The following is a 26,596-nucleotide window of genomic DNA, read 5'->3' on the forward strand; positions in this document are numbered from 1 at the left end:
GAAATGAATTACAGACTTAAAACTACCTCACAAACTCTATAGTCTATGACATGTGAAAGAGATGAAATTACGAGTAAAAAACGACGAGTAGATGATTGGTACAATATCAAGTTCACAACAAAAGAGAGAATAACTCACCTTGAATTCAATGAAACTTCCAAAATGAGAGCCATGTTTTGACCAATAAAACTTTCATTTGCCGTATGAAACAAAAATACACAACTCTATAATTAAATGTATAAAACACATAAAATATTTTTGTATTATATTTGTACAAAAATACTTGAATACTTGTTATAAAGTTATAATAATTAAAGCAAAAGAGAAGGAAAATTATTTTGTATTCTATAGTGAATAATAAGTCCCGCTAATTATTCAAAATCTAAAATAACTATCTAAGAGCATTCCCATTGGCAATTGTAAATGGAAAATGTAGGGGAAATTTAGCATCATGGTACAAAAAGAGCCCAGTAGCCGGACTTGTAAAATTTGAGAATTGCAATTTTTTTTGCAATTGTGCTACAATGTCATCCTACAAATTTTTTTTGCAATTGTGCTACAACGCCATCCTAAATGTAGAATGGCACTGTAGCATAATTGTAAAAATTATAATATATTTTAATTCCAAATGATCACTGTAGCACTGTAGCAGTAGCAAAAAAATTATATATTATATTATTTTAGTGGATAATATATATTATTTTAATGAGTAGAATAGGAAAATAAAAGTTAGGATGTTGATTGTGTTGTAAAATAGTATGGTATAATTGATAAAGTAATAGGATGAAAGTTGTTGATACGAATGCTTATGATTCTCTTTGGAAATGGATTAAGGTAGATATAAACTAATGAAACAAACAGTGCTAATAACTCCAATTTAAAGCATAAGAATGAGTGGACAATGAGATTGTAATTGTATAAAACTTGTTGGGTGCACAATTCAATAGGCTTAAATTAATGCCTATGGCAGGCCAATTTCAATGGAGTGGGTGGATCAGAAAATGAACCACCAACTATATGATCAAAAACCCATTTGTTAGCTGCTTCAGTGTAGTGGACGCCATCCCAATTAATCCAAACTGATGGATCTTCGCACGCTTTCCCCACTAAAACTTCTTTGCCATGCACTTTTATTTTTCCTCCACATCCTATATGCATGTTGTAGTTATACTTGCCTCCATGGCCACAACAAGCTCTCAACGATTCCTTAAACCCTGGAAATTTCATGTCATGTAGTTATAAATTAAGATTTTTATACTAAATAAAAATAAAAAATAAAAAGTTCAAGCTTGATGTGATTTCCAATTGAAGCGGTCAAAGTTTTTCTCTAAACCGGTTTAGAGAAATCATTTCCAATTCATTATAAAATCATCTACCTATATTATCTAAACAAATTACATGACTAATTCAGTAAGTCATATAACTAAAAGTACATGTAAATAGTTTTATCAATCGTTATCTAGTGGGTTGGAGGAATTTTTCTTTAAATCAGTTTGTAGCTAAACTTTTTTCCATTCGAAGCTATATCAAATTTCAAGCAATAATTGAATATAGTTTCATTAATTTGACTTTCAAGGATATAATTATAAAATTTTAAAGTCTTTAACATTGTATGTATAATAATTTAAATTATATACAAGTTTCACTAAGTTTAATTCTTTGAAAATTATGTACTTACTTTCCTCAAAAATTTGTGCAGAGCTGAAAATATACATTTTTACAACAAATCGTAAGTGGCGGGTTGTTACTGGTTGTTATTGTTAGAGCAAAAAAGTAATCTTAGTGTTAGTTTCAAATTTGAACCAATAACAACTAACCACTTGTGATTTGTTGTAAAATTGTTGTAAAATTGTTGTAGACGTATTAATCTTAGTGTTAGTTTCAAATTTGAACCAATAACAACTAACTACTTGTGATTTGTTGTAAAAATGTTGTAGACGTAGTATCTCTCATTATAATAAGAGAAATTATATGTCTACAACATTTTTATAACAAATCCTAAATGGCAGGTTGTTACTGGTTGTTATTGTTGGGGCAAAAAAGTAATCTTAATGTTAGTTTCAAATTTGAACAAATAACAACTAACCACTAGTGATTTGTTGTAAAAATGTTGTAAAAATATTGTAGACATATCATTTCTCTTATTATAATGAGAGATAATACCTCTACAACAATTTTACAACAAATCACAAGTGGTTATGCGTAATGTTGGCAAACCATAATCAAAACTTAGAGTTTAGAATTAGGCTACTCAAAGTGTGTTTATGTGTAAAGTTGGAATCGAGTGTACTGCAGGATTTATTATGTAAATCTGCAAAACTCGATCGATCGAAAATTAGACTCAATCAATCAAAGCTCATGTAGATTGTTTTTTCTACAGAATTTTCAACTCAGCCCAAACTTGTATGACGTGTAGGGTTTTATGTTTTGCCTTAAGTATAAAAAGAAAAACCCTGGCCACATTTTAAGTTAGTTGTTTATGCTGTGTGTATGAATCTCTTGCGAGATCTAGAGGTGTTTGCCTTCATACATACTTAGGGTTTCCAATCTCAAGATTGATGTCGAGAGCTTGGTGATCCCTTCAGTTGCTGCATAAAGAGGTTAAAGAAAACACAAGTGAGGGTACTTGTGGTTGCTGTGAATTCAAGATAGAAGTAGTCTGTGGACTAGAAGCTGTTACGTGGTCATGGCAGTAAGTTTTTTATTCAAGGTAGCAATAAGATGTTAGTGGTCTAAGTCGCTATTGTAAAACTTCAATATTTTATAGTCGATTTATTTTACCTTGAGGATAGCAAGGTTAAATCCTCCCCAGGTTTTTTATCAGTTCGATTTTCCTAGGTTATCATATCATTGTATTATTTATTTTCCGCACTATTTCAATGATATAATTTACTTGTGTTAACCTAGATCTGAATAATTTACCTAAGTTAATCACTTAGCTAAATAACTAGGTTAACCTGTTTGTATTTAAGGGGTCTAAAAAATGTACAAATTGAACTAATTGAAACCCACAATTATGATAATATATACAGTAATTAGTATCACTTTTTTTTTTTGTTTTTTAAAAGAAATATAAGAGTGCAAAAGAACCAAATAAAGTCTTAGACATCCAAAAAAAAAAAACACCAAACACGAAGTCATAAATCAAAACAAAATAGAGTGCACTAGCGACTCTAAAAAGCACTCCCAAGCCCTAAATGCATGATATTACTTACCCGATAGGGAAAAAAAAACTAACAAGAAAAAAAGTAAAGGTAAAGTAACAGTCCTTTAAATCAAAATCATGTGTCACATGGGGCACATACTACACTCCACCATTTGCTCCATTCATCAAAGCTTGTCACATGATTTTTTTTTTTTTTTTTAATGGCTCTTCTCATTTGCTAATAATCCTAATCTCACAAACTCTCAAATTTCATTTTCTGTCTCGTACTACTTGTGATTGGTTTTCTGTTGCATCTTCCCCTAGTTCCACTATTGCTTCTTTCCTTAATTCCATCTCTTGTCCCAGCTCTTTGGATAAGAACATTATTACTTGCAAGTGGGTTTTCAAGCTCTAAAGGAATAGTGATGGCATTATAACTAGGTACAAGGTTCGATTAGTAGCTAGAGGCTATCTTCAACAATATGGTTTGGACTATAAAGAGACCTTTAGTCTAGTGATAAAACTTGCAACAGTTAGACTACTTCTTGCCATAGTTGTGAACTAGGGTTGGGATCTCAAGCAACTTGATGTTAGTGTTAGGTTCTAAAAGTCTAGAATGATTGGCAAATCGTGAACACAAACTTGTCTAGATATAAATCTTAGAGTCTATAGGTATTATTAGACAATGCTCAAGGTGATTCAAGTCAAGATTCAAGAACATACAAGCTATAGAAAGAAGAATTCAAAAACTGTCTAGTTCGATCGATCAAAGAACAAGCTCAACCGATCAAAACATATATCTGCAGAATTCTATTTCAGCTCAAACTCTACTTAAATGCATTAAGTTTCAAGTAAAACACTACTAGTATATAAAGGAAACCATAAGCACGTTTTTATAAGGCTTTCAGAGAAAGATTAGAATGAATCTTGTGCCTCTTTTGTAAATATAGAGTTTTGTACTCAAATCTTTTACCGGTGTTATTCCTTGAAGAATCTTAAGATCCGTTGTTGTAGAAGTTGTTGCATACAAGATCAACATCTAAGGAGATCCAAAACCTTTGAGTGGAGTCTCAAAGTCACAAGTGTGGGTGCTTGTGTTGTAAAGGCCTAATAGAGAAAGAGTATGTGAATTCGGAGCTAGCATGTGGTCATGTTAGTAAGTTCTACATGTAGTAGCAATAGGATGTTGATGGTTTAAGTCTTATTGTAAACTTCGATTCTCTATAGTGGAATTGCTTTTTACCTTGAGAATAACTAGGTTAAATCTTCCCCAGGATTTTTACCGGTTTGATTTTCCGGAGTCATCATATTGTTGTGTTATTTACTTTTCCGCTACTTTGTATAGTATGATTATTTTGTTTTAACTTAGATCTGAATAATAAACCTAAGTATTCACTTGATTAATTAATTAGGTTAAACAATCTAGTTTACAGGGACCTAAAAACTAACAAGTGGTATCAGAGCTGGTTAGCTCTTGATTTAGGTTATTATACCTAGAGTTGATCATTGATCCCTGTTATCATGAATAATTTTAAGTGTCTTACTATTTTTAATTGTGATGTTTTAAATAAAAATGACACTATTGTTTCAGTTGATCTTTTTGAGGCTTGTGAAAAAAAAAAAATTGCAGGATTTCAATATTTCTCAAAAGATTAGTGTAATCCCTCAAATACACTCTACTTCACATAGTTTTTCACCTACAAAGCCGAAGAGCCATGCTATATGGGTGAGAAAAGACTTGCTAAGATGAGTGTTGTTTACTTGTCCCTGAATTAATTCTTTCAATTGGTTATGGACATGTTTGTTTCTTTTTGGTTGTTTTGTTTTTTATATTTTTTTTTTATTAAAAAAATCCAAAAACATTGAAAAGTTTCAAAAAAAATTTATTTTATTTTGTGTCTAGTTTTATTTTTCTTGAGAATTACATGAATTATAATATCTCTCTCTTGATTTAGAACATGTTTGACATTGTGGAGAAACTTGAATAGTAGTTGTTATATAAGTGCTAAGCTATTTCTGATTTTGTGTGTGTAGGTACTAGTTTGTACATGTACTCAAGGGTTAATTAAGAAATTGATATTTCTTTTTTGTATACCCTCTATAATCTAGTTTGGCACTATCATGCATTGCTTTTGCATTGTTCATTTAGCATAATGTGTGCCTTTTAGTTTTGGTCATAAAATTTTTTTGAAACCAAAAAGATTTTTATTTCTTTTGTATTACACATCATGAATATGTAATTGAGGTTGGCCTATCATCTTTGCATAACATGCCTATGTACCTTGTTTAGCTTAAATGAGCTTATTTTTCTACACTTTGCTAGTTTTAGCTATGTAGTGCATGTTTGAGTATATTGTTTATAGTTTTTGATCACATAATCTTGATTCTAAAGTCACATGTTTTTTATTGTAAAGACTAAAAAACCTAAGAGAAAGGCATAAATAACCATCTCACCACTATTTACTAGCTAACCATGAACATCTTAGTGCATATCGTAAGATTTTGTACTCGAGAAAATGTAGCACATGCACAAAAAGAAAATAGGGTGTAGCCTTAAAATAAAAATTAATTATAAATAAATAAAAAGGACAAAGAAAAAAACATGCATGTATACAATAAGGCTTAAAAAAAAAAAGATTGCAAGCTTGTTTTCTAGGAGATGTGGGAGTTATATGATATAACTCTTTAGGTGATAGTCACTTTCAAATTTATTTGATGAATAATGTAGAAATTGTGCTTGATTACAATCTACAAATCACCCCACATATATCTCATGTTTTTACTAGTTGCACACACTTTACAAGTTATTTTTTGCTAAGCTTTGTACATGGAATTGTATGTGAATTTGGTTTGGCCATCCAAGATTATGTTTTCTATGATGTTTGATGCAAATTTAATGTGTTTTGAAAAACTTTTGGAATCATTTACATGCATTTCATGTCATGAAAAATCTTTTGAAAAATGATTCTGCAAAAACTTTTCTGGTTTTTCAAAAATTCTGATTTTTAAAGGCTCGATCGACGAGTATAATTTTCCAGATTTTTCAAGTCTAGCTTCTACCTGACTAGATTTGTATTTGATCGATGCTCGACAAATCGAAACTGAAAAATTTTCAGTTTTTAAGTTTTTGACAATTTTTTTTTGCATGTATCATTTATGTTTAGGATTTACATGCATTGCATTTTTTTTCTGTATCCATCTTACAGTTTTGCAGTCATATCTCTCATTATTTTCTCACATAACATGCATACACTTTACTAAATTAGGTATTCAACTTGATTTAAAAAATGATTGATTAATTTTTAAGTTTTGTACATTTTAGTATTTTTTGTGTGAACTGCAAAAAATATTTTTCTTAAGAGATATGATAGATAATAAATGTACAAATATTTTCTCTTCTCATATATCTGTTTATGGATCACATAGTGTCAAGTTTGCTTTTATTGAAAGAGATAATATTTTTCTTCAAGTGAATTCTCAACTTAGTTTTTTTTAGTTTGGTCTAAGAGTTTTTTTAGTTTTCCCAACCTCCTAAATTTTCCTCAAAACTGTTTTCCTAAAACTTGTGTTGTTTTTTTTCCTATTTTTATAGGGGAGAAAGTTGTTTTTAAAACCTATGTTGTTTATAGGGGGAGTTGTTTCCTTGATTCTCTATTTCCTCTTATCATTTGTTGCATATGTTTTCTGTTTACTCTTTGATTAAGTTGTCTTTGTCAATACGTGACAAAAGGGGAGAGAAATAGATGAAATTAGGAAAAGGTTTTTAAAATGTTTTGTTTAGGGGGAGATAAAATTGTTTTTGAAATGGGGAGAATATAAAAACTTTTTGATGCATCTAACTTTACTTTTTTTTTTTTTTATTGTGTTTCATATTATTGTTTATATGTCTTTCTTTCCACACATGCGGTGATGTGTTCTTTTAAGCGTCTAAGGAAAGACAGGTACATTCTGATCAAGACCTTCTACATCTTCTTGCAACTTCTAGGTTAAGAGTCTTAGATTGGGATTTGTGATGCAATTGGGTATTTTATTGTATTTGGTTGTTCTTGTATTTGAGCATTTCATATTGTATATAAGTTTTTCCATGAATTGCCAAATGGGGAAATTGTTAGGTTCTAAAAGTTTAGAATGGTTGGCAAATTGTGAACATAAACTTGTCTAAATATAAATCTTAGAGTCTATCGGTATTATTAGACAATACTCAAGGTAATTCAAGTCAAGATTCAAGAACATACAAGCTGTAAAAAGAAGAATTCAGAAACTGCCTGGTTCGATTGATCGAAGAACAGGCTCAACCAATCGAAACACATATTTGAAGAATTCTATTTCAGCCCAAACTCTAATTATACGTATTGGGTTTCAAGTAAAACACTACTAGTATATAAAGAAAACCTTAATCATGTCTTTATAAGGCTTTCAGAGAAAGATTAGAGTGAATCTTATGCCTCTTTTGTAGATTTAGGGTTTTGTACCCAAATCTTCTACCAGTGTTATTCCTTGAAGAATCTCAAAATCCGTTGTTGTAGAAGTTATTGCATATAAGATCAACGTCTAAGGAGATCAAAAACCTTTGAGTGGAGTCTCAAAGTCACAAGTGTGGGTGCTTGTGTTGCATATGCCTAATTAAGAAAGAGTCTGTTGATTCGGAACTTGCACATGATCGTGTTAGTAAATTCTACATGTGATAGCAATAGGATGTTAGTGGTCTAAGTCTTATTGTAAACTTCAATTCTCTATAATAGATTTGTTTTTTACCTTGAGGATAGCTAGGTTAAATTCTCCCCAAGTTTTTTACTCGCTTGGTTTTCCTGGGTTATTATATCGTTGTGTTATTTACTTTTCCGCTACTTTGCATGATATGATTGTTTTGTTTTAACCTAGATCTGAATTATAAACCTAAGCATTCACTTGATTAATTAATTAGGTTAAACAATCTAGTTTATAGGGGTATAAAAACTAACAATTAGCAATGCATTCCTTCATGGAAAACTTAAAGAAGTCTACATGGAATAGTCTCAAAGCCATGTTAATCCCTCTTGTCCCACTCATGTGTCTACTGCATAAGGCCCTTTATGGTTTAAAACAAACACATAGGGCCTGGTTTGAAATATTTACGACTTAGTTACTTCATGTTAGGTTTCTTACTTCTAGTGTTGATGGTAACCTCTTTATCTACAAGCATGATGGTCATTTGGTTTTTCTTTTGCTCTATATGGATGACATTATTGTTATTGGTAATCACCCTCTCCTCACTGCTTCTCTTATCCATTAGCTTAATCAAGAATTTGATCTTAAGGATCTAGGTAAGCTTCATTACTTCTTGGGACTCCAAATTGAATATACTCCCTTTAGGCTGTTTGTTCATCAATCTAAGTACACTTTAGATCTTACCAAGTTCCATATGACTGATTGTAAACTATGCAACACCCCAGGCTCTCCTAATACTCATTTGTGGCCCAATGGTAGTTCCCTATTACCTGGTCCTACTTAATACAAAATCATGGTAGGGGCTTTCCAATATCTCACCTTCACTAGGCCAAATCTATCCTTTGTTGTCCGACAGGCTTGTTAGTTTATGAACTCTCCCACCAATACTCATCTTCAAGCTACAAAGAGAATTTAGAGGTATTTGAAAGGGTCTATTCATTAAGGCCTTGCTTTTACTCTAGGCCCTTTGACCCTTTATACTTACCTTACAATGATCCTGATTAGGCTGGGGATCCTGTTGATAGAAAATCCATCTCGGGTATTGTTGTTTTCTTTGGTAATTGCCCCATTACATGGTTTGGTAAGAAGCAGGCCACGATTTCAAGATCCTCTTCTGAAGTCGAATATAGAGCTCTAGCTTCTTCTACTTCTGAGCTGTGCTAGATTCATATGTTGCTTAAAGATCTAGGTGTTTTTCTTCGAGCTCCCCCTATCCTCTGGTGTAATAATGGGTCTGCTGTTGCTCTTGTTTCAAATCTTGTTTTCCACACCAAGACAAAGCACATAGATGTAGATTATCATTTTGTTAGGGAGAGAGTACTCAGACATGATCTTCTTGTTAAATTTGTGGCCTCCCATGATCAACTAGCAGACATTCTTACTAAAGGGTTACCTCCTCCTCGGTTTTTATGGCTTGCATCCAAACTCATTTGGAGACTCCCCTAGCGTTCGAAGAGAGATGAAAAGCTAGAAGAGAAAGAACATGATGATACTCAGCAACTGCAAACGGTGTCATCAGCTTCATTATGTTCTAAGACTTAAGTTAAAGGCAAAACTCACCGTTTCAATTAAGCTCAGCAATACTATACAAAACGGAAGCGTTACTTTTAGTGTAGTGGGATTACATGTGTAATGATGTTATTAGTCTTAATGAACTTTCCCTTTTTACTCTTTCTTGTAATCTATATATAGTTGACCCTCCTGTAATCAGTTGGTTAATCTAATTCAATAACGGAAATTTCTCATAATTTGGGAATCGTTTCATCACTTTCTCATAGATTCAACAATTTTTGTCCATCGCTCACAGCCTGCTACATCAGAGTTGTGGCAAGATTGTGACAAAAAAAGATGTGATATTAGATTTTTTCCTATTTTGATTCATGTACTTGCCGCTCCTTATTTTAACTCACAAGGTATGCATGTTAAAAATTCCTAATAGTATATGAGGCCTCTTGTTCAACACAAGTACAATAAGCCAAAAAGAATTGAGAAAAGCTCATATCATTTATGGGATATATGGACGGCTTACCATGTTTCCTTGCTTGACTGATGAGAGAGTACTTAACCGAGTAAACATCAACATAGGTGATTGCAGCCAGTGGAAGATCCTTTCGAAGTTGGACCACAACTTCTTTTAATTTACGATTGAAATATTGAGCAACATCATTGAAAGGAGCTGCACATCCAGCCTTGTCCACTTGTGCGGCTGTGATTTTCAGACGATCCAAGATGTACGGCAAACAACCAACCGGAGCCGTATTATGTATCCAGAATGACCTTCCCCCTTGACCATATATATACTAGCATAGCAACCGTGTATTTTTTTACTGTTAGTTCAAGAAAAACCCAAAAGTACTTTAAAAGCTGCATTATCATAAATTACGGCTTCTCCAAAATCTTAAACTATTATAATATTATAAAGAGTGGTTAACATGTATCATTTGGGAATTTGTTAAATGATCATTTTAATAAAGTTTCGATACCACTTTTATAAGAAATATAAAAATTTGTCAAAAAAATCAGTTTTTCTTTTTTCTTTTTCTATAAAAAATTTCTAAAAATATGTCTTAAACCAAATATAATTAGAATAAAGTTTCTATATATGCATAGTTCTAAAATAATAATAAAAATATAATTGCAAAAGCTAAAATATGTCATTCAATCGATTATTTCATTTGACTAACCTTTGCTTTTCGTTGAATAAGTGGCATTATAAAGTACTTCTAATACAACTATTAAGAATACTTTCTCTACAAAAACTACAAATTTTTTCACCCAAAAAGATTAAAAAATAAACAAAATTTAGTAAAGTCTCATAGTTTAACATCTAAACGGATCACTAAAAAAAATCAAATTCTAACTTGCAAAACGATTAATTATTAACCCAAATCAAATCAAACCAATGGGATGAAGAAAAAAACTTGTGATCAAGAATTGGAATACCAAAATACCTAAATATGCATAAAATTCTATACAAATTATCAAAAAGAGAAAAAAATGTGATGTGACAATTAAATCAACAATAACAAAAAGAACCATTAGTAGAAAATATACAAAAAGAAACTCCAAATATTTGATATTAAAAAACAATAATTGGAGGAGATGAAAGATTGAATTAAAAAGACAATAGTTGAAGAAAATGAAAAGTTGAACAAAGTAAAAATTGCAAAAAAATTAATAATAAAGGATGCTAAAGATACAAAATAAAATACTAATTGTAAAAATTGTGACTAAAAATAAGGAGATTACATACATGAGTTTAGTTGTATATAGCTTAGGCCTTGGACCTTGAGGTCAACTTTAATTCTCTTCCCACATACCCTCGGCTTTGTATACTCAATTATGACTCCCATTTTCATATATAACCCTTTTGGTGCTAAGTTTTATGAACTAAGTTAACCACGCAACGCAACACTCCCTTATTTTAAAATGAACAATTGCCAAATGTGTTTTTTGTATAAGATTCAATTTGTTCTCTCTCTCATTCTACACATTATGAACATTGTCTATTTAAAAAAAAAAAAAAGATTTATACAAGTATTTTTTTTATCTTTTTATCTCTATAAATATATCTTCTTCTTTTTTATCAATATTTTTTTAAGTTGAACCATATTCTTCTAACTTCTATTGTAGTGTGTTTATATTTGCCTAATATACAACTAAAATTTATAAATTTCAAATTTATTATTTAAATTTCTCATCTCTTAAGGAATAATGAAATTATAATAATAATAATCAAAACTTATCACAAAATTACAATGTTGTTTGAACCAAAATAAAAATGAAACCAAAGGAATAAAAATAGACTTCATAATAATTTATTACTCAAACAATTGGTAGGTGTGCGGGTCGCAAATGAGGCCAATGGGCTCAGCCCCACTTGGGCTCACAACTAATTTGTTTGTAAGGCTGAATTTCCTACTATGGGTGATCCTACAACCAAGGACTCACTGAGATCACCTTTCTCCTTCTTGGCGACACAATCTTTCCTCCCAACTGCTCTCCGGACTCTCTTTTTCTCCCCTTTTTCTGACCAACCCTTCTTTCTTCTCCTTCCCTCTTATTTATAGTGCTCAGCTCAGGCGAGGGTCATTAATGCTTCTCATCTTTGTGCAACAGAGGGTCCAGTAGGATTTTCTCTAAATGGGAGGTTAGGTATGGGTGGCTTTGGGACTTGGTGCCCACATTTGTTGGCAGCTCGGCAGAGTCAGGGCGCGTTGAGTGCTACGGAAGGTCCAATTAGGGGGGTGGTAAGTGGGAGTCTAGGTCNTCTTTTTCTTTGAATAATATCTCAATTTCAGCGACGATTTCATTATTAGATATCTTACAACTAGAATCCTAAAAATAAGTGGTTGAAAAAAAAAATCCACCAATAAAGATACAAAATTGGGGAGGGAGAGAGAGAGAGAGAGAGAGAGAGAGATATTGACCTATTTTGTCATGGACAACTTGGAAGGAAATAAAGGAGAGGAGTGGAAATGAAATAATAAGAAATTTATATAAAAATTAAGATGGAAGGGGAGTGGTAGAAGTAGATGAAAGGTTAAACAAAGTGAAACTGTAGAGTTTAAGAATATATAAATAAGAAATTTAAAAATATATAGAGGGAATCAAATGAAATTTTTAAAAAACAATAATTGGAGGAGATGAAAGATTGAATTAAAAAGACAATAGTTGAAGAAAATGAAAAGTTGAACAAAGTAAAAATTGCAAAAAAATTAATAATAAAGGATGCTAAAGATACAAAATAAAATACTAATTGTAAAAATTGTGACTAAAAATAAGGAGATTACATACATGAGTTTAGTTGTATATAGCTTAGGCCTTGGACCTTGAGGTCAACTTTAATTCTCTTCCCACATACCCTCGGCTTTGTATACTCAATTATGACTCCCATTTTCATATATAACCCTTTTGGTGCTAAGTTTTATGAACTAGAGTTAACGCACGAGGGGGGTGGTAAGTGGGAGTCTAGGTCTGGGTGGCTTTGGGACTTGGTGCCCACATCAGGTCAGAGCGAGGTGCTGGCGTTTGGAGGGCCCTCTTTGAGCCGAACAAAGTTGAAGTGCCGTTCAATAAAAGTGCTCGGTAAAAATTATGCCGATCATAACTTACTAATGAAGCTCGGCACTCCCGAGCTGTGATAGCAAGGGTTGGGCCTTGGGGCGAAATGAGGATTGGGCCCAAAGACCGCGTGTTTTGGGACGGAGACTTGGGGTTGAGTAGGCCCAACACTTTGGGTGCCGCACAGTAGGAATATTCAAATTCATAGCCATGTAGATTATGTTTTGATATAATCTCAAATTCTTATTTTCAAAAAAGTCTAAGTATTAACCAAAATCAAAATTCAATCAAAGCTATAAAAGGAAAAGAAAAGACTTTTCTGATGGGAAATGAAAAAAAACACACACACACACACACACAAAATACTAAAATATATATATTTTTTTAAAAAACCATCAACCTTAATTAGAGTTATAAGGAAGAACTAAAATCGTCCAAAAGAAGAGAGAGAGAGAGAGAGAGAGAGTACTCACATTTTTGTATGGGAAAAAATAGATTGAATGGAAGAAATGATATCAAATTTATACAAAATAAACTAGAGATAAGAAGATTCAAAATATAAGAAAGATAAAAGGATGAAGAAAGTGTAACTGTAAACCATATAGTAGTGGGGAGATAAAGATGTAAAAAGGGAGGAGAAAAGTTGAAAGAAGTGTAACAGTAGGTGTGAACCAAGAGCAATGCTATAGACACAAACTATTTTACAACATTTTTGCAAACTGCTAATGTGGCTTCAGTATTTTCCAAATAGTTACTGTAAGTAAAAATGTGATGTTAATGAGGGACCCATATTAGAACTAGTAAGAATTCGTCACATTAGCGATTTGTAAAAATGTTGTAAAATAGTTTGTATCTGTAGGATTACTCATGAACTAATAGAGAGAAGAATGTATGTTTTACCACCCTAAACATAAAGGAAAAATTACATTTTACCACCCTAAACTATACTCCAATTTACACTTTGCACCATAAACTATTCGAATGTATGTTTTGCATCCTAAACTATGACCCTTGCTACACTTTGCAACCCGACATTAAATTTACTGTTATGTTAGATGGAAATTTATAGCATGTGACTTGCACATAAAATTTGCTTAGGTGGCACAAAGTTAAAAGACAAAAACAAACTTTTCTCAATCAAATAAAAACAAAAGCCTTTTTATTTTTTATTTTTTTTACCAATCTCTCTCTCTCTCTCTCTCTCTCTCTCTCTCTCTCGTAGCAGTAGATCCTCTCCCCAAATCCTACTGAACATGTAACCCTAAATCCTCAAGACAAAATAATCAACGGCACCACCATTGTTGGATTGAATCATAGAAAAATCATAATGGGCACTGATAAGTCATATGAGAATTCAATTAGAACATAAATGCAATAGGCAAAACCTAAACATAGATTATAGGAATGCTCTTTTTTGTCATCGTAAAGAAACAACGTGGTAAAGGCAAATTCTAGTGATCATGAGTGGGGAAATCAATTGGTCAACTACGGATTAGATTAGCTAGGCATTGTGAATATCCTCCTTTTTAGATTTGTCCTAAATTTCAATTTGAAGCACAAGGTATTGGATGATTTTGTTTATTGGATGATTTTGTTTTGTGTATTTAGGGTTACACGTTCAACAAGATTTGGGAAAAGCAAGAGAGCCAGAGAGATGGGTAAAAAAAAAATATAGAAATAGTATTTTGTTTTTAATTGATTGGAAAGAGGGTGTTTTGTCTTTTAACTTTGCGCCACCTAAGTAAAATTTACATGTTATAAATTTTCATCTAACATAACAGTAACTTTAAGGTTATGGTGCAAAGTATAACAAGAGTCATAGTTTAAGATGCAAAACGTGCATTCGAATAGTTTATGATACAAAGTGTAATATGTGGTATAATTTAGAGTGATAAAATGTAATTTCTCAAAAAATAAAAAATAAGTGAATGATGTGAACGTAGTAATAATAAATATTAAAATTCAGCCTTTAAATATATATAGATAGATATAGATTATTCACACACCTGTAAGATATCTTTAAACTGAGCCAAGATATCAGGAACAGATGCTCTAACTTGATCGGTAGACATGTTAAGGAAATAGCCTGCTGTCAAATCATTCTGAGCAATATCGAACGTATATAAAGCACGAGAAAACAATTCTGGCTTGGGCAATAATTCCTGGAAAATGCGTTCTAGACAAGGCATCATCGAAAAGATACATAATAAGAATGCCATTGATTTATTATTAGTAAAGCACGTAAAATTGAACCTAAATGTGAAGCTATTACCTTTTTGACGAAAAATTTGGGTTCTACGATGGAAGTCATTGAATTGATACCATTGAACATTCAAAGAGATAGGACTAAAACCACTTTGATGAAGAGTTGTATTTTGGGGTCTAATGGTGGATCCAGCCGTAGCAAAGTTGGCCCCATGAGTGAAGTTGGATCCAACAGCATCAAGGTAAGCATTCAAATATGGTAATCCTAGGCTCTCAGCTGAAATACCCCAATCAAATAAGTAAACATTATAAAAAAAATTTAAAAAATTTTTTTGATAATTGAGAAAATTACATTTTAAATCTTATATAGTTTAAGAGTGTAACCCTATCCAAAAAAAAAAATGGAAGAAGAAGAAAGAAAGGTGTAACAAATTAAATTCTGAAATTTCAGAAAGTAACAAATTAGATCTTAGTTTTGAAAATAGCAAATTAAACCCTAAAATTTCAAAATCTTAACAAATTAGACCTCAAACCATTGAAGTGGAACAAAATTGTGATTGAATTTTAATATAAGTTGAATTTTTTTTTTTTTTTTTTCTTTTGAAGTTATAGGATTTTACTTTGTTAAAAGGCTAAAATATTATTTTTACTCCTAAATTTTTAAAAATTATTTTTCATTCTTAAACTATTAAAAGCATTACATTTTTTGTTGTTCCGTCCAATATGTCTAACTCAGTGATTAGGTGATATTATTTTTAGCTTTAACATATCTGACATATATCATTACATTTAAAGAAGAAAAAACGTGAATTCCAATTAGCTCAATTGGTAAAATCTCTAATGGTTGTATAAGAGATCTGAGATTCAATCCTCGCCTACACCAAAAACTGATTGGTGTCTTGGTCTGATGATAAAAAGCTAACATTAAAAGCGGACGCCATAAGAGCTATCATTAGAAGCGGACGCCATAAGTTGAAACTCTCTCAAAAAAAGATGAAAAAACAAATACACAAAATGGTTCACATGGTAAAACTATTGTCACATAGAGAAATATAAAACTAAAATTACTTAACACTCATATGTGCACTTGCAGCAAATCTCCCTCTAATAATTACCAGGTTTATAATATGCTTCTTTCAATTTAAATTTAAGCAACTGACCTTCTAATTTCATTTAAAATTACAAATTACTCCTACCATTATTAATTTCCTTTAAATTTGAGATATTCAACATCGTAAGGATTTTTTAATTTAAGTGTTGAGGGGTTTAAGCAATTCAAAGCATTTGGGAGAGAAATTATTTGGTTATTTGATAGGAATAATCTTAAATTTAAAAATTATTATTCACATGCATATAATGAATTATTTGTAATTCTAAATTAAATTATTCTAAAAATAAAAATAAAAATAAAAAAGCAATTCAAAGTTAATTTAAAAAATTAATCGCTCAATTTATAGTTTTTCGGACATTGAAAATCTGATGATAGCTTTTCTCCAAAAATAATGAAAATAAATAAATAAATAATCAGATAACAACTTAAGGTGATTTTGTTGGTTACTCAATTTTAAAATTTCCAAGGTATATTATAAAAAGTTACCACCTGCTTGTTAGGTGGGGGTCAACCACTATACCATCAAGTTGTGACTTGTGGGCGTGGGTAAAGGTGTGTGCAACAGGCTTTTTGTAATGAACACTACCTATTTTTTTTTTTTTAATTTAAAATTTAGAATGTATTATGCATTTGATAAAGTGAAGTTTAGTATTTTAGCAGAAACTAGATCAATGTCATCATTCTCTTAGAGTAAAAAATGCACAATTGATGTGATGATTGATTATTGATAAGTAAAAAAATGATGTAAATATTAGGCCTAAATAAGAACTTAAAAGAATTTTCTACCTCAACAATTTGTAAAAATATTACCAAAAAAAAAAAATTGTTGTTGCACCGTTATTCTTCTCTTGTACTATTGGATTTTATTTTTAAGTACTACGTCTATAAAATTGTTACAACAAATTATAAATGGTAAATTATTATTAGTTTTAAATTAAAAAAATTACTAAAATTACATTTTAGCCTACCTCCGTCAATAAAAACTTGCCATTTAAAATTTTTTTTTTTTTATACAAGATAGAAATTCTACTCTAACATAATCTAAATGTATATCTATGTGAAACTCTCTCATAAATACTTGAACATCAACTTTTGCCTCTACAAGCACTTAAGATTTATCATAATAGTGTTTAAAAATATTGTAGACATAATATTTTTTTTATTTTTTTGGGTTTGTAATATATTGAAATAATATCTTTGAAAGACGGGCCTTGGTGGTGGGTTTTTTTTTTTTTTTTTTTTTTTAACTTTTTTGTTGTCTTAGTATACGGAGTGTCGGTTCATGTCTAAATTAAAAGAACTTTATGGATAAACTAATTAGAATGCTGACAAATAGTAATTTAGCAAGAATACAAATAATAAAGAAAAGATATCGATCTATCTTTTAAAAAAAAAAAAAAAAATGATCGAGAATGCGGACAAATATCCGCTTCACGTGGTGTACACTGTCAAAGCAGCGTGGTGTTTCTTTCTTTTTTTGAGTATAATTTGTCCATCTCTGTCACTTTTTCCTTTTTTCTAAGTCTTAATAATTTTGAATTTAGATATTTTAAATTTTTTAGATACTTTATTAATAGATTTTTTAAAATTTTAACAACTTTTTAAAAATTTAATAGTCTAAAATTCTATTGTATCAGTATTTTATTGACAATATTTTAAAATAATAAAATAATATTGTAAATAAAACAACTAAGTCAGTAAAATGTTCGCATGATAAAACTTAGGCTATTAAATTATTAAAAAATAGTTAAAATTTAAGAAAATTTATTTAATAAAATAACCTAAAAATCTATTAAATTGAATTGAATAATTTTTCACTTTGAGTGAATTGGGACAACAAGAAAAATAAATGAGAAGTGTTTTCTTCCTTCTACGCAAGTAGTTCTTCTCAAAAAAAAAAAAAAAAAAAAAAAAAAGAAAAGAAAGAAGGTATTTAGTCTATTTTCATCTATGTAGTCAATGCTATAATGCAAAGCATCAAATAGTGCTAATTAAAGATTAATAAAGAAGAAGAAGAAGAAGAAGGTACCTATAAAATCAATGACGAGACGGCCATCACAATAGCGACCAGCAGGGGCATGGAAGAAGGACTCTCCATGTGGAGATTGGGCTTGTCCAAACGCTGCTGATAAACCTCCTGTGTCAGAATTCGAGTCTCCAAAGTTGAATATACCCCCAAAATCACACTCATGAGTTGAAGCCACCACTGGATTTTGAAGCAACAATATCGCTGAGGCTACTACTACTGCAAGCCCATACATAACAAGTCTCAAGCTGTGAGGTTCCATATATATTATCTATGAGAGAGAGAGAGAGAGAGAGATGGGTTATGTAACACTGCTTACAAGAGATAATAAAGAATGATGAAAGAGACAACCTATAAATAAGGAGAGCCACTTGGAGTATTGACTCCTTGGATTGATTGAATGCATGGTACCTTCTTTTTCTATACTACTATTTAAAATTGAGATTCTCCTTTTTATTTTCAAAAATATTTGACCATCTTTATATTTAAATAAAGATAAAATTAAAAGATAATCTAGTAAAAATACAATTCTAACTCTATTAAAATATTATCTAAAAAATAGAGTCATTTTCCTATTGATTTTTAAATTGCTTTATCCACTTATCAATTAGATTCTCAAAACAAAAATTAGTATATAAAACAAAAACACAGTTATTGCTTATCTCTAAAATTTATTATTTTTATTTGTTTAAAAAATAAAAATATATATTTCTAAATTATAATTTATACAAATTATTAACTTTTACCTAAAAAAATAGAAAAATCTCTAAACACGCATATGAGAGCGTGTACAGAGGCTAGTATTGAATAACAAACATAAAGACATATCTTTTTTAGTTATTATTCTTTTTTTGATCAAGTCACCATTAGTTTTTCTACCATTATTCTTCTCTTTTTTGTTGTTGTTGGTGTTGTTTTTGTTGTTGTTGTTTTGGTGTTGGGATAAGACATATCTAGCTAATAATTAGTTTCCTATACGTTTCATCTCACAATTAGTTATTTTAGCCCTTTTTTAGGCAAAATTTAGCTATAAATTTAGTTTTTTCATTAAAAAAATAATTCTACATATTTTGAAAATCTAACAATTGATTATATGTTCTTTATGTTCTAATACATATGTCAAATCTTATGCCAATCAAATGTTATTTATTATTCAAACCATAATCTTAATATTTATGTATAATTTTTTACTACAAAACTTGAAATTTAAACATTTGATTGATGACATAACTATTGATCTTTGATCTTCTAGAAACTTTGCAAACATGAAGGATATAAGATAAAAATATTGTCTAATGGTGGATTTGTCAAAATTCACATTCACTAAAAAAATATTGAGCAGAATTATAGCCTAACTACAACCAAGTTTGTAATCAAACTTTTTCCTCTTCTTAAAAGACCAAAGTTGTTAATATCAACCTGTGACTAATTTGGTTTGACCATTGGAACTGGATATTCTAATACTGGCCTATTCTAGCATAATGTTTAAGTGTATATTACGACATGAATATACTTAACTTTTCATCATTAAAAAACATATCAAATATAAGACTACGAGTAAACCAAAAAAAAAAAAAAATCTTAATAATTAAAAGAAAAAAGGTCATATATGAGTAAAGTAAACGAAAGACACACATTCTTAATGAAAATAATAATAAAATTCCATAAGAGAGTAAAATAATGGAAACAAATAGGTTTAGGAAACAAATAATGATTTAAACACAATATGGGCTAAAATCATAATACCGGTCAGAAATTAGTGAAAGTGAAATGAACTAGAATGAACAGGAATTTAGGACAAGGTGAAATAGATGGGAAATTTGAAATGGTTCATTAATCAAAATGAAATTTTATGGTCATCCTAGATGGAACAAAGTGGAATTAATAACCTTGGATAAGGCATATCTAGCTAATAATTAATTTCCTATAAGTGACATATCACCATTAGTTGTTTTATTCTTTGTTTTACAAAGAAAATCCTTATATAGTCACCTTAGAAAATAATAGCCTTATATAATCACCTTTGAAAATAATAATATCACATATGATGAAAGTACTCCACATTTGTTGGTAACCTTATTTCACTTTTTTCTTTTTTATTTGAAATCTTTATATATGCACATTTGATAATAGCGTCACATTGGATAGTAACAATTTTACATATGATAGCAATATTATATTGGATAATAATATAATGATTTTTGATAATAACAATGCCACATTGGATACTAATAATGTCAAATATGAAGGTAAAATTAGTCGGATTTTTTTTTTTTTTTTGGGTAATATTTACATAGTCACATTTAATTTTTTTCATTATCCGCATCAGATAATAATAATGTCATATGACGACAGATATGTCACTTTAATGGTTTGTCACATTTAATTTGATAGTAGCAATGGCATTTGATGACAACTATGTCACTTTAATGACAACTATATCACCTTAATGGTAACTTTGTCACATTTATTGATAACATGCTGTTGTATTTATTTTTTATTTAAAATCTTGGGTTTTACTAATATATGCCCTATTATTAGACCATTTTAGGAAAATTTTTCATAAAAAAATGAAAAAGTGATTAACTTTTTGGATAGCTTTTTCAATTTCTAATAAATAGTTTCTTAAAATAGATAGTTAATATATGCCTTAAGGACATACATTAACCGAACTAAAATCTTTATATAGTAACGTCGAATAATACGTTATATTAGATAGTTACAACATCAATATAGTGGAATTTTTAGCCCATTTTATTGTGGATCTATTGTATGGGATATAAATAAAGTTGCTTCATATTAGGATTTTTTGTATTGTTTTGGAGAAAAAATATATTTATACTACCACATCTTGTATAACTTCTCTATAAATAGTGAAATCATTGCAAATTCGTGGATATAGGCAAATTAACGAATCACGTAATTTATTGTGTCATGTGACAAAAGGATAATTAAATTTCTTTAACATGATGTTATACCTCATTTTCCTTATACAAATGTGCAAAACACACTCCTGAAGTTTAGGGGTTTGTGATTTTACATCCTAAAGTTTCAAAATTTGGATTTTCCTCCTAAAGTTCTACTTTGATTGCATCGGTAACCCCTCCATCCATATTTTCTATCAAGTACCACGTAATCTTGTCATGCATGCTTAGATCATCCAATAAAATGATGTCATGTCTGTGTAAGCATCTGCATCCGTGGTTTTTGTTCAACTCCCCTTGCTGTGCACAATCGTTGTGCTCTAAAGAATAAGCCTCAGTCGAGTGGACCTAAGGCAGGGGGTTTAGTGGGAGTCGCCACCTGGTTTAGGTTTACGAACCAAACTTGGGCTCCTTGGAGAGGGCCTTGTAAATCCAGAATCAAGGTCCAAAGTTAAGGTACAGAGATGGGAAGGTTTTAAGCACCTAATCCTACCCCACCTATGGGTCGACCACCACTCATTGTGTTCCATATCCTAATTCTATCATAGGATTCTTTAATAGGCTATCCTATACACATGCACACGCACACAATCTAGTTCTACACCATGCACCTTATGCATTCATCTAAGCATACATCTTAGCATTCATCTAAACATGGCATATCATATTGTCACATGTTAACATCTCAAACCATATCATAGCATTTTGCCATTCACATGGCATGAACACATGTTCAAGGTAACAAGCATACATTGTTATGTTCAAAGCAAGGCAACAAGCATGTCATATATCATCTCAACGTAGCAAGCATCAACCATCTCATCATATCTATCATATCATTGTATATTCATGACCATCATGTTCATCATCAAACAAGCATGCATGTTCATGTTATAATGCATGTACTTACTGTAAACACCTTATTTTGCACCAATAATTTAATCTTGGAAGAGCATGAGGGTCATTTAATATACCCAAAATCATGTTTTCTTTTTGTCACTAACTCATTCATCAATATCATAAAAATGATCTGGAGGTTTCAAAAATCACAATGATATATTCGGTTTCTCAATCAGGCGGTCGAATCAAAAGATATCGCAAGATCAAGTTTTAACGATCTGCATGCATTTAATTGAGACCCATCACACTAGATTAATGGAAATTGATTTTGATTAGTCACTAAATAAAATTAATTAAGTGAATTTTTGTGATTGGTTAAATCTTTGTCTTAAGGTGTGCTTTGTTGTATGAGATTAAAACCAAAAAAAAAAACTAATAAATATTAAATTTGGACAGAAAATGTGATTTTTAAAGTAATTATCATTGAGATAATTATTTTAAAAGCCTAACTATCATTTCGGAATAAAATTTATCATTGAGATAATTATTTCAAAAAACTTCCAAATCCATTTTCAAACTTAGAAAAATGCTGAAAGTTATGACAAAATGAAAAAAAAAAATCAAAAATCAATAATTGGGGAAGAGTGCCGAAGTGCCAACTCAGCACTTCAACAATAGCTATTGGCACAAATTTCAGCATAATTCCCTAGGTCCATTTTTCTGACTTTTGGCTCATCCAAATTTGTTTTTGTAAAATAAAATTCACTCGTTTTGTAGTTGCTGACTTTTTAAGTTGAGTTAGCTTATTTTTCAAATCATTAACCCCTCTATAAATAGAGGGGAACACCCATCATTTAATACCTTTAATTCTATTTATGAGCCAAAATCGGAGCTAAAACAAATAAAATATCAAGAAAAAACCTTGATTAAATGTATTAATTTTCAAGGAAGGGCTGTTTTTAGGGTGTTTTCACGCACAAACTTGTACCAATCCAACCACAATTGGTGCAATCTTCCTAAACTAGATTGAAGAATGATGGTTTAGCTACCTTCCATAAAAAAGGCTTGACAATATTTTCTCTGGATTAGGAGAAATGAATTTTTCAAGTATAGTGCTATTAAATTTTCTATATTGCATCACCTTCCTTCCAAATGCAATTTCTTGACAACAGTAGCTCCAAATTGCATGAGGTTAGAGCCTATGAAAACTAGACATCCATACCTTTATAGCAACACCAAATTTGAAGAAATTCAATCTCCGAAAAACCTCCAAAAAGCAGCCCTAAAATAAGGTCCAAAATAGGAAAACATTAAAATGAGTGGATAAGAACAAGTGATGTGGAGGGAACACACTCCCCAAGCCGCCTAGTGAGAGGAGCGGCTAAGGGGGGTATTGTAGACACCGCAATTTGTACCCCTTATGACTCGAGCCCTTGTTCCCCAATGGTACTTGAACTCTAAGGCCCAAGGCCAGTTTAGAGCCCAATTAGATATCAAATTGACTTGAGGAGTGTTAAAATGGAAAATATCACTTTTTAAATACACAAAAATCTATTTTTAGAAATAAAATATCAAAGTGGCCCTTGGCCCACGTATGTGGGCTGCAACCTGCGTACATGGGCCAAAGCATGCGTACGCAGACACAATCCTGTGTACGCAGCTAGAGTTTCAGAAGCATGGAAAATGCAAGTTTTCTGTAATAATAGCTGAGGTTTGGAATGAATCTCACATTATTTGGGAGCTGTTCCAAACTCCTATTTTTCAACTATACAAAGTCTTACATGGTACCTTTTCAAAGACGGACGAGAGATGACACATAGAAATCCCACAAGAAAAACCTAAGATTCACTAAAAAATAGTGAAACAAAAGGGAGTTTTTCACAAAACACCCTCAAGTCATTTTTATTTGATTGTGACCTTTTCTGGCCCCAATCCTTTGAGTTTAAAGTTTCTAATCACTATTTTATTGAATTGTAATAGATTTGACTGAGAGGAATTGTCAAAAATCAAGTCTAGGAGCTTTTGTTTTAAGGTATTCTTTCTTAATTCCTTTTTCCTTTTTTGTTTTTCTTTTTAGTTTTAATCCTATTTCTTTCCGTAGTTTAGGCTTTTATATGTTTGCTTAGGTTAGTTTTATAATTTTGTTGTGTTCTGAGCATGCTAGATAGTTAGAATTAGGGTTTTTTGTTTGTGCTTTATTTTTTGTTTCGAGTTTTTGAGTTAGGGTTCTTAAATAAGTCCCATGCACACATGTCATGAGCATGCGTACGCAGGCCTCTAGCTGTGTATGTAGGAACTTGTTCAGAAACCCTAATCCATATTCCTTATGTTGTTTGTTTGGTTTGTTTCACATGCTTTGCCCTTTTTTAAAGCCTTTCACATGATCATACGTATTTGTGCCTCTGCCTCACATGCTTGTTTGTCTTTCAACATGCTTAGATTAGGGTTTTATATTTGATGCCATGAACATGCATTCACATGCTCATGCATAATGTCATAGGTGCTGAGTTACTAAAAGGTAAGTGAAGGTAAGTCATGCATAAGTATAAACATGCATTTGATGGTGTATTGTTGAATGCCTTGCTTTGTGTCTTTCAATACCAATTATGCTTTACATGATCTTGTGATTGATGATATGTTTTCTGTCATGTTTAGAGGCCACTGCCTTGTTTAGATGTATGATAGGATTTTCACATGTTAGATGAATGCTAAGGTTTCTTAAGTGTGTTTGGCTCTCTTTTGCTTTGTGGATAGATAAGCATGCTTGTTTAGGGATAAAGATGTCATGTTGTGTGTTACATGCAAGATTAGTGTGTGTGTGTGAGTTTAGAATATAAGTATTGAATCAGTTTTAAATAGGGTTAAGACATAAGACACGATGATGGGAGGCCAACCTTCAAGTTGGGTGATCTTGGGTGCCTAACATCTTCCCAAAAGTGTATCTAAACTCTGAACTCATATCTCTGGTAGTAAGACCAAAAGGTCCTTCCTCGAAATGATGCTATATATATGGTTCCTAGACCATTGCAAAAACTAGGTGGCAACTCTCCCCTTTTGTCCACAGTTATGTCCCCCTCTCACCCCCAAACTTGTGAAAATAACCCCCCCTCCCCCCCCATCTTGAAATTCATGCACAAAAATTCTCTCTTTTCTCTTTTTCTTTAGGCTTTTCTCTAGACTTACTCTCTCTCTCTCTCTCTCTCTCTCTCAACCACTTTAAAACTAAAACTCCAATCCCTTGTCCACCATCAAGAGCCCATAGGTGAGCTTCTAAAGCCCTTTGCAAAGGTGAGATGGTCGTAGCTTAGCTAATCCTTCATCTTACACGATCCTCCTTTTATGTTGTAAATATCATTTTTATATATGAAAATCTCTCTTGTTTTGTTCTTTTATTTCTATAGTTCTTCTTGTGTTATATCTTCATATTTGTGTCTCTTTAGTTAATGCCTTTTACTTTCCAAGCTTTATGTACTTGTTATACAACTTGTTTTTCTTTCTAACACTTTTAATCTTTTTCTTTGTTTTTTTCTCTCCTTAAATCCCTTGTGTCTAAAGGAGGAAAACAACTTAACACCTTTGGTAAACCTTCATCTTCCTAACTAGAAGGCATGTGGAGGAATAATCTCGTGCACGACCAACCTTAATGAGAAAGTGAAGATTTAACATAGGTGGGTTCTCCTTAAATGAATCTTCTTAAACTTGCTTCCAAGCATGGAATGTGAGAATACTTTTGGGAATTGGGATAGGTTCACTTGAAAGAGGGGTTCCCGAGACTCCATTTTTCCATCATGGGAGAGAGCCCACAAGCTTGGTTCTTGTATGTTTTAGAATTTATTTAAAGGAGGATTTCTTAAAAAATGAGTTTTTAATCCAAATCTTTTAATATTTTTCTTTGTTGTTTTCTCTATTTAAATCTCTTGGGTTTAAAGAAAAAAAAAACAACCCAACACCTTTGTGAATCTTCATATTCCTAACTAGACAGCATGTGGAGGAATAGCCGCATGCATGACCAATCTTAGTGGGAAAATGAAGTTTTAACATAGGTGGGTTTTCCTCAAATGAATCTTGAACTTGTTTCCAAGCATGATGTAGGAATAGTTCCAGAAATTGGAATAGCATCACTCGAAAGAGTGAGTCTCGAGGCTTCCTTTTCCATCATGGGAGAGAGCCTACACCCTTGGTTCTTACAAGTTTTGGGGTTTATTTAAGGAAAATTTCTTTTCAAAAAAACAGTTTTAAATCATGTTTTTGTTTATAAATTGCATTTATTTTCAAGTCCTTTAAATTATGTTCTTGCCTGGCACATAAATTGCTTTTACATTTAAGTTCTTTAAAATATGTTATTCCTTACTTTTAATTCATGCCTTTTTTTGCTATTTTATAAATTCTTAAATGCTATGGTTTTGGAGGATAGTTTATAAACTGGATCAATCAATGTATGTCATCTCCAATAATCTTCTTTTGAATGGCAGCCCTTTTGGTTTTTTCAAATCTCATAGGAGCTTAAGACAATGAGACCCTTTATCTCCATTCTTATTCATATCGGGCACAGACATTTTATCTAGGCTTCTAAT

At 31.3% G+C, this 26,596-nt stretch overlaps 1 protein-coding gene across 1 annotated transcript; it reads right to left on the reverse strand.

Moving 5' to 3' along the window:
- Positions 1–812: 812 nt before the first annotated feature.
- LOC111996170 (GDSL esterase/lipase At3g26430) lies at positions 813–18,613 on the reverse strand. Its single transcript, XM_024028122.2, has 5 exons — positions 18,262–18,613; positions 15,189–15,398; positions 14,923–15,092; positions 9,882–10,152; positions 813–1,214 (listed from the first exon to the last, which is right to left on the reverse strand). The coding sequence occupies exons 1-5, from the start codon at positions 18,518–18,520 to the stop codon at positions 955–957; spliced, it is 1,170 nt and encodes a 389-aa protein (XP_023883890.2). The 5' UTR covers positions 18,521–18,613; the 3' UTR covers positions 813–954.
- Positions 18,614–26,596: the final 7,983 nt, after the last annotated feature.

This window comes from Quercus suber, unplaced genomic scaffold, assembly GCF_002906115.3.
Source record: "Quercus suber isolate HL8 unplaced genomic scaffold, Cork oak 2.0 scaffold_892, whole genome shotgun sequence".
NCBI classification, from domain to species: domain Eukaryota; kingdom Viridiplantae; phylum Streptophyta; class Magnoliopsida; order Fagales; family Fagaceae; genus Quercus; species Quercus suber.

Excerpts from the sequence above, each read along its gene's own strand:
- LOC111996170 (XM_024028122.2), bottom strand. The coding sequence starts at position 18,520 with ATGGAACCTCACAGCTTGAGACTTGTTATGTATGGGCTTGCAGTAGTA. Across the intron at positions 15,093-15,188 it reads CCAAATTTTTCGTCAAAAAG|AACGCATTTTCCAGGAATTA; the intron begins GTAATAGCTTCA and ends TGCCTTGTCTAG. Across the intron at positions 10,153-14,922 it reads AGTTTAAAGATATCTTACAG|TATATATATGGTCAAGGGGG; the intron begins GTGTGTGAATAA and ends TTGCTATGCTAG.